At 40.1% G+C, this 14,084-nt stretch overlaps 1 protein-coding gene across 1 annotated transcript in view; it reads right to left on the bottom strand.

Annotated features, from left to right (window-relative positions):
* atp2a3 (ATPase sarcoplasmic/endoplasmic reticulum Ca2+ transporting 3) overlaps window positions 1-14,084 on the bottom strand; it is an 89,398-nt gene that overhangs the window by 54,577 nt on the left and 20,737 nt on the right. Inside the window, exons 2-3 of the mRNA XM_053618743.1 lie at window positions 9,240-9,257; window positions 7,753-7,835 (exon numbers count right to left, since the gene is read on the bottom strand). Of these exons, the coding sequence (XP_053474718.1) occupies window positions 7,753-7,835; window positions 9,240-9,257 (101 nt within the window). The remainder of the gene's footprint in view (window positions 1-7,752; window positions 7,836-9,239; window positions 9,258-14,084) is intronic.

Raw genomic sequence — 14,084 nt, 5'->3', positions numbered from 1 at the left:
TTGGTGATCTTTGCAGCCAATTTACTTGACTTTCAATATACTTGACTTTGCTGCGGCATTTTTGCAATCGGTGGAGTTTTTTGTGCTTTTTTTCGAAGAGAACAACTTGAATTGCACAAACTTGTTTTGCACGGTCTTTCGCAGAGAGACGTCTGTTGCGAAATGAGACCTTTAAGCTGTACTCGTGTTGGACGCACCTGAATTGAAGAGGGCTCGATCTCCCCCCGAAAACGAGCTGAAACGTGGACTCATCTGACCACAGCACACTCAGGCCCAGGCGTTTCTGCATGGAATTGATGTATGGCTTTCTCCTTGAGTAACAGAGTTTCAGGTTGCATTTCCTGATGCAGCGGCAGATTGTGTGAAGTGAAAAGGGTTTTACGAAGTACTCCCGAGCCCGTGTGGCTATATTTATCACAAAAGCATGATGGTATCTCGTGCAATGCCAGCTAAGGGCTCAAAGGCCTCGCATATTCAACAGAGGTTTCCAGCCTTGCCCTGCACCGACTGAGATTTCTCCAGATTCCATGAATCTTTTCACAATATTATGTACTGTAGATGGTGGAAGGGCTCGCTCCTTTATTTACAATTCTCTTAAAGTTTGGCACAAAGAGGAGAGCCACGACTTATCTTTGCTTGCAAAGAGTGAGCCTTTGGTGTATGCCTCTTTTATACCCAATCATGATACCCTCACCTGTGGAATGTTTCAAATGGTCTAACTTGAATATTCTATAAAACTTTTCACTCTTATTTTGCCCTTGTCCCAACTTTTGAGTGTGTGTTTTTTGCAGGCATCAAATTCAAAATTTGTTTATATTTAAAATACAAATCATCATCAAGTAGGTCGGCCAAAACATTAAAAAGTAATTTATTTGTCAGTTAAATAAAGATTCAAGAGAATTTACAAATTGCAGATTTTTTAAATAAAATATCCCAATTTTTCCGATAATGGGGTTTGTAGATGAAACCGTTGAGCATGCGAGCGATTCAGTTTTGCGAGCACCAAGACACGCATGCTTCCTCTCCTCTCGCTCGCCACGGTCTACACTCGCTCACGAGTCAAGTGGATAAAAATACATTTGTAATCCGTCACCGCGTTTATTTTCCACATTACTGCCACAGCCCTGATTCTCAGGGGTAAAGTTCTCGGCACACTTTTGTTGTCTCTACAAACTACGCCACAGATCTTGTGGCTTCTCCTACCTTTTTCCTCTCGACCACATTTGCAGCGTGTGTGCCATTATCACAGAATGACTGATAACAGAAAAACACTTGTTTACGCAAAACTAACTTATGAAGGCATTTTAAAGGGGGTTACTAGAGTCCATCAATAACAGCCATTATCTAGAATACAGTTTTGTAAAATGCTTAGTCAAGTCTTTCGGTTCAAAGTATTTGTTGCGAATGATGTTATAAATATAATTTGTTCTTTCAGAAATGGAACTTTTTTTTTTTTCAGAGAGAAGAATGTGTTTGTGTTACCAACGCACATGGATACCAGAAAACTGTCGGGAAAGCATAAATAACTGGAGTTACTGTTCCAGTGTTGGAAAGTTGGATAAAACTCAGGAGAACATCTTTGTTAAGATTTTCATTCATGTCTGCTTCATGCCAAGACCTTAAGTGTTACAGCTGAACACAGGGCTTCTGCAGGTTTCAACAAGTGAAACTTAAGGCTTTCGAAGGTCTTTTGAAGACCATTATGAATGCAATTTAAGACTTATTTCACGACCTAGATCCAAGCGCTGTCCGGAGGTCGCTTACCGAGTTAACACTGAGTGCAGAGAGGGTCACACTGGGGCTGGGGTTTGGTGATCTCCTGATATGGATACAGAACAATATTGGGTGATGGCAGGACTTTTCTGGTGGCTTTTAATGGTTGCTTTATGTTTTTCTGACTTAGAAAAACATACCCAAAGTTCCTAATTTGAGCATTTTCTTGCACAACATGCAGCGGACTCCAAATTCGTTATTTTCAACAGGCTTCACCCAAGCACTAAATGCACTGTTCTCGAGCCAGATCTCATTGACCTTACCCATATTAGATCAAAGTAACGTTAACAGAAACAACTTTAAATGATTACTTCTAGAAGTAGCTATTTTTTTGATGGGAGGAGGCGCCACATTAGCCCACATACACCACAACGACACATTGGGCGCGCTCCGATCAATTCTGACCGGTCTGCACAGTCTGTCACCGTTTTGTGACAGTGTGATCAATACAAATTTTCCCCAAAAACTTAAAGGCGAGACTGAAGTTTAGAACTTTATAAAAAGTTACTTTAACTTCATAATCCAAACAATTTGACAAAAAAAAGACCCGTCAAAATCGTATTTAAGACAAAGGCCTAAAATTCGGATTATTGGATTTGACTTTTTAAAAGGACTTTTAAATAAGGACCAACTGCTTTTCAAATAAAAAGGCTTCTATTTTCACTATTCTCAAATACAGGAAAACGTTGGTGTTTCCCTTTAAAGCTGGCTTTACTCTGTGCGACTTTCGACCCGGATTTGCTGTCGCAGACAAGAGTCACACATCGTTAACAAAACAAAAACTACAAATTCTTTGGTCAGGTCTTAGGACAAATAATATGAGGTGCTCACCACCAGTTAAGTGCCACTGTGACCAAAGATAACTGATGTCAAAGTTGTGTCAGTGTCAGAAATTTCTGATTACGCATACGCTTATACAAAACTCATGAGACTTACATCAAAAACATGTTAATGTGTCAGACATAACCGGCACTCACATTAAGCTTTTGCAGTGCATTTAATATTTCTGTACATTATTTCCACAAGTCTGGAACCAGGGGGGAAACCGTTGAGCAAAAACATTAAGTCAATCCGAGCATGTTAAGCAAAATCTGCAAAAACATAAGACAGCGGCTGAGAAAACACGTAGAGCATAAGGGTGAACATGTAGAGCATGTGCTGTAAAGAAAAAAAATACAAAATTAACCATGTGTAGTTTTACTCTCCTTTGTTCCTGTATATTACTTCGCCCAAAACAGATACGTGCACTGACAGGAAGTGTCATTTCAAAACGCTTTTCACCTGGAAGAGCTGTTCACGGAGTAAATTTTTTTATATATATTAATAATATATATTAATATATTATATATACTATATTATAATATTAAAGCTTCTACCCTAATGAAAATGTGATGGTAGAATGGCTGGGAGAGGAAAATCTGTTTTACAGTCTGACATAATGACAAACTGCTATTCAGAATGCATACTGTACTAGTCAAAACATCGCTGAAGGTTATGCATTTATAAGACATAGTTGAATGTATTCTATTTTTACTCACTAAAAGTTACTCTATGCACTATGCTAAAAGCTCTACTACATGCACTATGCAGCTTCCTCGCAAAGACCTGGTGCGTTCGCACAGGAGAAAGCCTTACACACCTCCGGCCAGATTTCCAATCCTGTGGAAAAAAGCATCACACCGTCCAAGCCACCACTTTGCCTTTCAAATGCAGGAAGTGAATCTATTGTTCAGGTGACCTTAAATTCTACGACACGCTCGGCTCAGTGCAAACCCGAATACACTGTTTTACCTTAATGCGATGCTGTGGTGTGGTATCACCTACCCTGTCACTGGTGTTAGGTTTAATTACTTACTATTACATTAGGGCAGTGGTGGTTTAATGGTTAAGCCTCTATGTTACTGATCAGAGGGTCGGTGGTCAAGCCCCAGCACTGCCAAGCTGCCACTGTTGGGCCCTTGAGCAAGGCCCTTAACCCTCTCTGCTCCAGGCACCCCATATCATGGCTGACCCTGTGCTCTGACCCCAACTTCCTGACATGCTGGGAAAATAATTTCACTGTGCATATGTACATGTGACCAATAAAGACTCATTATCATTATATAATAAGACTAGATGGATAGAATGAGACCTGAGAACTGAATTCAGATTTGCGCTGATGGAAATTGGATTGAGAGCTACAAATAATCATGTGTGGCGGTTTGGGGAAACCGGTCAGAAGGTTTTGACCAAAATTAGGTTTTCCTACCTACAACGTACTTTGTCACCTCTTTTTTTTAAAAAAAAAAAACACACAAAACAAAACATAAATATACTATACGTGTTCAAAGTGAGCTTGAGGTAATTAGGATATTTCTCTGTCCATTAGCATGTGTGCTAGCATTGGAAGTCACTGTACAAGCAGCCAGGCATCTAGATTCATAAATGTTATACAGTATTTATTTATATTTACAGTAACAAACGCTTCATTTCACATTTTTCAAAGTTTTGCAACGTCCTATGCCATCATCCTATTGATGACTTCTAGACGAGCGTTGTTGTAGTGGTTACATCGGAGATTTAATCAGAAATTTCTGACACTTCTTCAACTGTTCTTGGTCACAGTGGCACTAAATGCAGCTGCTGGTGATGCTGAGCCTTCTAAAGACCTCCAATCTCGATTTTTGTCTGTCAGGTACATAGTTGTATAGCGTCAACCCGGATTCAGCTTAAATCGATCATTTGGGTGACTAAAGATAATCAGCCAGGAGTCAAGGACAGCTACATGCAGGATTACAGCTACATGCTCAGGGGGAGAGAAAAAAAACAAACAAATACTATTTTAAGACACACAGAATGCTCCTGTTCTCAGAATACAGCGTGCCGCTGCGGCTCATCACATCCACAAGCATTTTCTGGGAAGATAATAATACTGTGGTGGCGTTTTTATAAACTAGTTTCCAGTGGCTGTTGGTCTTGCAACATGCAAAAACGTCAGGCCAACAGAATCCTAAACATTTTAATATATTCAAAATGGCACACAAATGAGTCCAGCGAGTGGGCCAGAGTCCTCGGACTCTTTCCGTCACGTGCATGCTTTTGTAGAACACGTTGTGTGCGCACGGACGAAAAACATGCAAATGCACGATATCTGCACACACACAGGCGCTTTTATGAAACACTCAGACACGCTCTGTGGGAGGCCCGGAGCCGTTTGCATTGGGCATGTTTATTGCAGAGTAAAAAGATTGATGGGAGTCTTGCGGTCTGTAACGCTGAACCCGACTTTCAAAGTTTCGCCCTGTTTAAGGCAACCGCACCAAAAACCTTCTGCGACATGACCAGGCCTCATACACCAGTGGGTGCGCATGTCTGTGCACGTGTGCATCGTAACGCGATAATGCCAGGAACATTAGGACAACTTTCTTTTATACAGATCTGAAGTCAGATGGAAAGTTCATAAAAAGGTACATTCATAAACCTGAATTAGAAAAACAGACCCCACTTCTGGGTTTAACAAGCCTGGGCTTTGGAAAAGAGCGTATTCGTGTTGGATGCCAGTAGAGCACCAGAAATTATTAACACAGCATGTAAAACTGACCATGCGACCCAGGAAAGCCAATTAGTCCTGAACTACTGAATAGAGACAGAACTTCAAAACTGTAACTTTTAGTCACTACACTAGAGAGCTCAACTGGTTAATTAGTCTAAACACCAAACTCGGTGTGTTAGGTTTTATACTTCTGTACTGGTTTTACAGCATCCATCCTCCAAAGCTTGGACAGATAATCTCTGTTAGACTCGGGGGAAATAAAAGCTGGAAATGTTATGGAGTAAAAGAAAAGATTCTCTCCATCTTAGCTCAGTGCTTAAGACCTGATCGGAAGGTAGCGAGTTCAAATCTCAGCACTACCAACCTGCCACTGCTGGGCCCATGAGCAAAGCCCTTAACCCTCGACTGCTCTTATCTATAAAATGAGATAAATGTAAGTCGCTCTGGATAAGGGCATCTGCCAAATGCCAGAATTGTATGCACTCAATTGCACTAGACTACACTGGGAAACATCACAGGGTTGTTGTTGCTTAAATGGACCAACACTCTTCACTTTACATAAAATAGACAGATGTGTTTTTTAGTGTCCTTTACAGATTAATAAAACACACACCCAAACATATTATATATATACACACACACATATACATTTACACACACACGTATACATACATGAAATATATATTATTTATATATATATATATATATATATATATATATATATATATATATATATATATATATATATATATATATAAATAAAAATCCTTGCACTGTAGCATGAATTCCGTTGTGACCAGCATTGTGCGAAAGAGCCGCGGGTTGCACATCGCTACTCCACTCAGCTAGATCGGAGTCAGATCAGTAGTGCATGCCGGCTCAAAGAGTTAAATATGATGGAAAAACCTCCCAGACAGTGCATCCTCCAGCCATCATTAAGCTATAAGGAGCTACCATGCCATGCTGCGTGCTCTCAGTTTCAGAACTCATCTAGAGGAGTGCATTAAGTAGTGTAATGTGATGCATAGATTTATTATTTTGCCCATTTCCTGCAGCAATTCATTTACTTTCTCTAATAACAGTGTAGTTGCAGACTGTATATGGCTGCTATATATATACATATATATATGAATTACAGCAGGCAGTGATGGCTCAATGGTTAAGGCATTGGGTTTCTAATTGGAAGGTTGCAAGTTCAAATCTCAGCACTGCCAATCTGCCACTGCTCGGCCCTTGCACAAGCCAGGCACTTAACCCCCCAGTGTGTAGTTGTACAAATAACATGAATGTAAGTCGCCCCGGATAAGAATGTCTGCCAAACGCCATAAATATATAGCAGTTTTCTGCTGTACTAACATGTAAACAGTCTAAACATTGAAAGTTTTCGCTTTAACTATTGAAAATGACTGTTTTTTTCTTCTTAATTTCCAAGACAGCTGATTTCCCTGTCATTTTTCGTTGTTGACAGCTACACAGTTCATATGATTGGCTAAAACAAATCAGATAGTGAACAAAGCAACGTGCATATAATAAATACATTTGAAAAATGTCATGTTTAGCAAAAGACAACGCTAAATCTAGAATTCAAAGGAAATTGACATCATTAAGAAAGAACTGCAGACTTCATGTATTGAGCACTGCATAGTAACATGATGCACAGGACATGGTTTATGATGCTTCTGATTTTATAAGCCATCAAGTTTCTTGAACTGTTGATAATGCGTGTTAACTTTCTTATTAAGTATTCAGCTCCATGCCTTAAATGTCCGCTGCACGCTGCAGTATATTCAGACCCCTCAGAAACGATTGGAACGGCAAGGTCAATTCGTTTGTTTGTTGTTTTCCTTGGCCGACTAATTCGGTGTCTGTTGACACCGGTGTACACCAGTGGTTTCTTTATTTTTCGGGACATCACAAATTGTTGTTTCGGCTTTGCCTAACGTTTGTGCAAAGCCTGACTGCTTTTCCCTCTTTTCTCAGCTTCAAAATGGCCTGGTTTTCCCCTCACATAAACAGATCTTCATGTTGGCTTATCCTTTTTAACAACAATTGCAGTCTTTACAGGTGAAACTGAAGGCTAAAATCAAGGGTAGATGTTCAGAGCTATTATTTATTTAAAAACACCCGTCAGTCACATGTTCCAATATCATTGCTCGCCTAAACATTGGGTGGTCTGATACAAAATATGCTACGTTCTACGTTGTTTTACTCATCTGCATATAAATACCAGGAAATACAAGCTGAAATTCGAAAATCTCTTCTCGTATTCATCTTTTGACCTTGACAACGGATGTCTTCAGTCTGCAGCAAAAAACACATGACTTGGCCTTGCCGTTCCGATGGTTTTGGAGGGGACCGTGCTTAATGTGTGCATGTTACTTGACCGGATCGCTAGATGTCGCAGCAAACAAAGTTCATGAATAAATAGGACGCTGAAAAGGACTTACGAATGACACACAGGCAGCGAGCAGCAGAATTCTGACGAGTAGATCCTCAAACTGCTCCACCACCAGCTCCCAGAGAGACTTCCCTGCAGAAAAGCCATGCACTTTCACATTAATGCCACTTCATTTGTGCTTAGCAACATATTGCTAACATTTTATTTGGAGCTCTGTCAGAGAACAGGCTGCACCGGGACTGAACGGACAGCGAAGTGACACTTCCGAGCTCGACGGCGTGCATAAGAAACTAATTACGGGCTGATGAGATATTAAGATGGAAGACGGATCAGTGGGACGCTGTAGTGACGCTGTGGCACACGGAGGCGACAGAGGAGGAGAGACAAACGGAGACAGAAAGACGGAGACTAATTGCGAATCACGCAAGTCCTCATTTAGCCCTCAGAATTAACAAGAAACTCGACACTTTCTTTGCATGTGCGAGTTTGACGTGTCGCTCACAAATGCGACTCAGGCACAAGGCTATGTAAACTCCAGCACTAGTTGTAACATTTCTTCCCACCTGACATACAGTACATGGTTTTTAAATGTAAATACACTCTTTTTTTTTTTTTTTTTACACTCACTGCTTTTCCTTTGTTTGTTTTGGTCAGTATCCTACAATTATTTTACACATTTACTGCGTTTTTCAATTTGTACATTAGTAAAACATGCGAACGAATGGCTTCACTCCTAATGATTTGCTGTTGATTATTGTTAGTTGCTATATATTTCTTGTGTCCAGGCATGCTTAAAAATAAAATCAATCTGGACTATGATATAAACACGACATTATGAATTCCTTCATCTGCAAGAAATTGTTTGGAGAAGACCTCAGGCATGACTTCTCTCATTACTTACATAAGATTATGTAACTCAACGCACTTTGCTCTAACTGTAGCAGATGTGCAGGATTTCTGAGCGGAAATTAATTGAATATAAAATAGTGCATACCAAAAAATAAATATAAAAATCTTATTGTTGCCTCATGTGTAAATAATTTGGGTGAACCCCACGGTGTTAAATTTAAAACACTTCTTTTTTTTTTGCAGAAACCTATTGCGATATTACTGAGAACTTCTCCAGCATAAATATTGGCATGCTTTATTCAAGTTAAAATGAAATCTGGACAGATTTTTGGCGAGATACAATCTATGTACTGGAAGAACACTGCGGAACACACGGTGTCGAAACACACTTGAACACCATAAAACATCTCGACAAACCTACTGTTAGTAAAATATAATCTCTCACTCTATGTTTTGTGGATAATCTGTCAGTCCCACTACTAACACCAAGATTACTGAAGCAGTACTGAAGCCACGTCTTACAGATAAAGTTGAGTAGGGGGCAGGAGGGTGAGGAGTGTGTGTATGTGTACTCTCAGACATTGTGCATCTTTTTGTAGTAAAACAGATAGATGGGCTGGCCTCACATAAACAGCACCACTCATAAAGACAGAGCAGTAATAACGGGATGGAAAGATCAATATTTACCTTCCTCAGCTGGGAGTTCTGTCCATCCAGCCACCCCGCATGATCCGTGGAGGAATGAAAAAGAGAGAGAGAGAGAGAGAGAGAGAGGTGTTAGCCAAGGCACATTGCAAACGCTTTGTTCAAACAGTACCGTTTTGTTCTTGTTATGTCGGCTCCGTGCCGAGCCGCTTTATCCGCCGACTCAAAGTTAATTACACAAAGACACGGTACGATGATCTGCTGTAAGATTCGGGGATTACTGAAGGGATTCTGGCTGGAGGCATCACTCTGTCCTCCAAAAGAATGGCGGTAAACTCAGTCTCCTGCTGCAACCTGATAGCAATACGGCCAGCGCAAAATATGATCCAAACTCACACTGTTCATTCGAGAGATCATAAAAAAAGCAACCCAAATATGATCATCGTCTATCAAACGGTCCTCAAAAGATAGCGCAAAAACAAACATTCATTTGAAATTGAATTCAACATGTTTTACTTCAGATTAAGGAAGCTTTGTGCTCAGTGCTCGCGGAAATGAAGTGCAACAGTTTCTCTGCACTCTTGCGTCACTGCTCCACACTCAGGAATACCTTTGTGTTCGTTCAATTTCATGGCACCTTGCACTCATTTTTAATGACCGCACACTGGCGTTTCTTTTAACTGGAGGCGAGCAGGTTTTTCCATCCATCCATCCATCCATCCATCCCATTTATCTTACAATCTCAGGGAACTCGGGGCACAAGGCGGGGGACACCATGGACGGGGTGCCAACCCATCACAGGGCACAATCGCACGTGCTCACAATCACACGCGTTCACACACTATGGACAATTTGCCAATCAAAATGCCTACAATTCATGTCTTTGGACTGGAGGAAACCGGAATACGTGGAGGAAACCCCCGGAGCACAAGAAGGCAAGCAAGTATGTGTGATTCAACATTTTCTAAAAACTTTTTTTATTAAAAAAAATCCCTGAATAATAAAAACAAGTGTTAGCCTAGAGAGCTGGGTGATGTGACGATATGATATTGATATTCCATACAATAAATTACATCACAATACACTTTTCCGAGTGCATCAGCAGTATAGTCATTACGTAAAAATACAGAATTCTTTTTTCATTGTTGGACCTCACTCTCTCAATTTCCTTTTGCAAACAGACCTAAAATAAACCTAAATAAAAGTCTCTCAAAAACCTTCACAACAAAAGTTCCTGAAGGTGCTCTTTGAGGTGTTTCTTTTTGGAGAGTCTCACTGGAAGATCTTCCAAAAACCTTTTTTGCTCTTAAAGTGCACTTCATGTTTTGTAAATGTTGAAATAAAGTTGTTTATATTCGTCTTCAGTCATGTATTTCTACTGCTGTGTTTGCATACTCTTAACAAAACCTCAGCAAAAAAAGAAGAAAAAAAAAAAAAACCACTGTAGTATGCCCCATGTTTCATGAAAATATATTTGAATATTGTAATATAATATTTTTTGCCATAATATCCAACCCTGGTGAAAAGTATGTCAAAAAAGTGTCATACCCATTTTACATTTTCAGAACCTTTTAAAATCATAATACAATATTAAGAAAAGGATGTGTGAAGTATTTTGAGTGGGACCCTCTATGAATCTCGTGATGCTTACAAAACAATTCCGAATACATCCTACTTTATGTCTTTTTTTTTTATGTGGATGCTTGTTCCCGCCATGTATGAGAAAATATGCAGATTTACCTCGCAACTGCAACCTTTTATCCTGCAATTGCCAGCTAGTATCTCACATTTACGACTTTTTAGTGTAACTTTGTGCTTTCGCATATTAGGCAGGTTATATTCCTTGTTGAAACACTGCTGCATATTTCTATAATGTTGTGTTTTGATTACTGGAAGCAAAAGCACTAAGTCACAGTTGTGTCACAGTTGTGTGACATTAAATAACTCACTATTACTTGATTTTTCTTCATTCCTCAGGAAAAACACTTGGCTCAATGACTTTTCATCATTTTTCATTAACACAACAGGAACAAATGGAAGAGAATTACTGTGGATTTCATCATGTGCTAAATCGTTAACCCGAGGTACAGCAGCTTTATGGGGTGAAAGTACAGCTGTGAAATCTTCATCTTTTCAAATTTACACACAGCGAACAAAAAGACAGGCATGAAACAACAGATGACAGAACGAAACACCAGAAAGGAAAAATGGCAGAACTAATACAGAAAAGAGAACTAGTAAAGACAGACCAGACAGACAGACCGAAAGAACTTGTACAGACTGGAAAACTAACAAAGAACTAATACTAAACTAACAAAGAACAACATAGATGACATAAAAAAAAAAGAAATGGCATGACTATTACAGAAAAGAGAACTATTAAATTATGAAAGAAAGGAAAGAAAAGACAGAATGACAAAGAAAAATAGGAATGACTGAAAGACAAAGACAGAAAGAAAGAACAATACAGCACAGTACACATATAGTAATGCATTCGTCATATGAAAGCTTCGGTACTGTAGATGTTTTCTAACGGGGGTGGGAGTTTACAGTTTACAGCTTCATGGTTAACACGTTTGCCTCGCACCTCCGGGGTTAGGGGTTCGAATGCCGCCTCTGCCCTGCTTGCATGCCTGTCCCGTGCTTCGAGGGTTTCCTTCGGGTACTCTGACTTCGTTCCCAGTCCAAAAACACGTGCTGTAGACTGACTGGCATCTCTAAATGCTCCGTACTGTGTGAACGTGTGTGTGTGATTGTGCCCTGTGATAGGCTGGCCCCGACGTCCAGGGTGTCCCCCGCCTTGTGCCCCAAGTCTCCTGAGTAGTACAAGTGGTACAGAAAATGGATGGATGGAAGGATATTTTCTAGTGAAAAACTGTCAGACATGTAAGTGTGTGAAAGTCAGATGGTCCACACTTATATAGTGGACAATCCGCTCTACCACCTGAGCCACAGCCAACCTAAGATAACCACCTCTAAAAATCATTTCCCAGTACACAGACAGCGATCAGTACAAATCTGTGAATGTGGACACTTGTGAAAGCAGGGTTCTCTCGGAGCTCTGTACACGCTGGTGCTGTGTGAGAGGCAGGAGGCTCAGATCACTGCATGGCCTACACACTGCTGTTGAGTCATTTCTAGAAGCTTCTCACTCAAGAGTGTGTAGGAGCAGTGGAGCATGTGGAGAGTGGGAAGGAGCAGTGAGGAGTATGATGGAGCATCTCTCTCACACACACACACACACACACACACACACACACACACACTCACTCATTACAAAACCATTAGTCTTTCTACACTCCATCATGAGTGCCACAGAGATGCCTAGCTCACACTTTACAAGTGAATGAAGACTAATCTGATTCAGGATTCAAATACCTGTGTAACAATATTCAAAATCACTTTAGTGAAATTACATTAAACTCGTCTGGTATTCTCTCCTGCTGAATAATCAGGCACGGCGTTATTCATCAGCAGTATCAGCAATAAACGGAATGAAGAAACACTACCTCGCCCACAAGAGCTCCAAGTAAACCTGTGATTGCAGTTATTCATTTCAAACCTGTAGTGTTGAATATTTGGAGCACAAACCAAACCTCTTCCCAAAAAAAAAAAAATTAAATCAGGTTTAATTGGCTCAATAGTGTAATCACAATTATTTATCACAAATTCTGCGATTCATTCATATTAATGAATATCAGAGGATATTTAAAAGCTGAAACTAAAAACAATTTGCATGTAAAGTAAATACACAGGCACGTAAAATGTGCACATCGTGTACAGTATGTAAGGTGTGTGTGAGAGTGTGTGGGTATATATATTATACACACATACATACACACATACATACATACATACACACACACACATACATACACACACACATACATACATACATATATATATATACACACACATATATATATATATATATATATATATATATATATATATATATATATATATATATATATATATATATATATAGGAATGAGAGAGAGAGAAAGTGAGTGTGAGTGTGAGTGTGTGTGTGTGTGTGTGTGTGTGTGAGAGAGAGAGTGAGAGAGAGAGATTTGAGAAAGAAAGAAAAAAAAAGTAGGTCAACCCAAACATTATTAGTTTCTATCATATTGCTACCAAATGTAGCGGTAAGAAACACACTTTCAGTTTAACTTGTTTCACTTTAGAAAAAGTTACGCTTTACAAGAAACCAAGCGTCCATGTTTTTTCCCCGCATTTTGTAAGACGAAGTAAATCCAAGCTCCAGCATCCCAAAAAAAAAAAGGTAAGTCGAAAGCAGCATTAACTCCACCATTTCCAGGTGCTACTACGTGATTTCATTTCCACCCGTATCAGCCAGGTCAGTGTCCCCCCCTTCTCCATTGAGAAAATTAAAAGCCAAATAACATGCTGTTGGGGGGCACGGTGACTTCGCACGTTTGCCTCGCACCTCCGGGGTTTGCATGTTCTCCCTGTGCTTCGGAGGTTTCCTCCGGGTACTCCGGTGTCCTCCCCCAGTCCAAAAGACATGCATTGTAGGCTGATTGGCATCTCTAAATTGTCTGTAGTGTGTGAATGGGTGTATGAATGGGGGTGCTCCAGGCTCCCTGTGGCGTTGTGTAGGAGAAGCAGTACAGAAAAATGGATGGATGGATAACGTTCTGGGTTTTTTTAAAACCAGCTCTGCAGTGGTTTAATCACTTCGGTCCCGTCCGGATCAGCACCTCTATAATTTTGTCGGCAGATGCTACCTCTTGCGTTGAGAAATGCGCGCTGTAATTAGTCATCTAGCACGGATTTCCGTATTAAACAAATCAGGAGTGCGATCTTGCACTATTATGATGACGTTTACGGTTATGAAGCCGTTTTATAGTTGTACACTATACG

This window comes from Ictalurus furcatus, chromosome 28 (assembly GCF_023375685.1).
Source record: "Ictalurus furcatus strain D&B chromosome 28, Billie_1.0, whole genome shotgun sequence".
Taxonomy (NCBI): Eukaryota; Metazoa; Chordata; class Actinopteri; order Siluriformes; family Ictaluridae; genus Ictalurus; species Ictalurus furcatus.
This window is presented reverse-complemented; position numbering and strand designations above follow the sequence as displayed.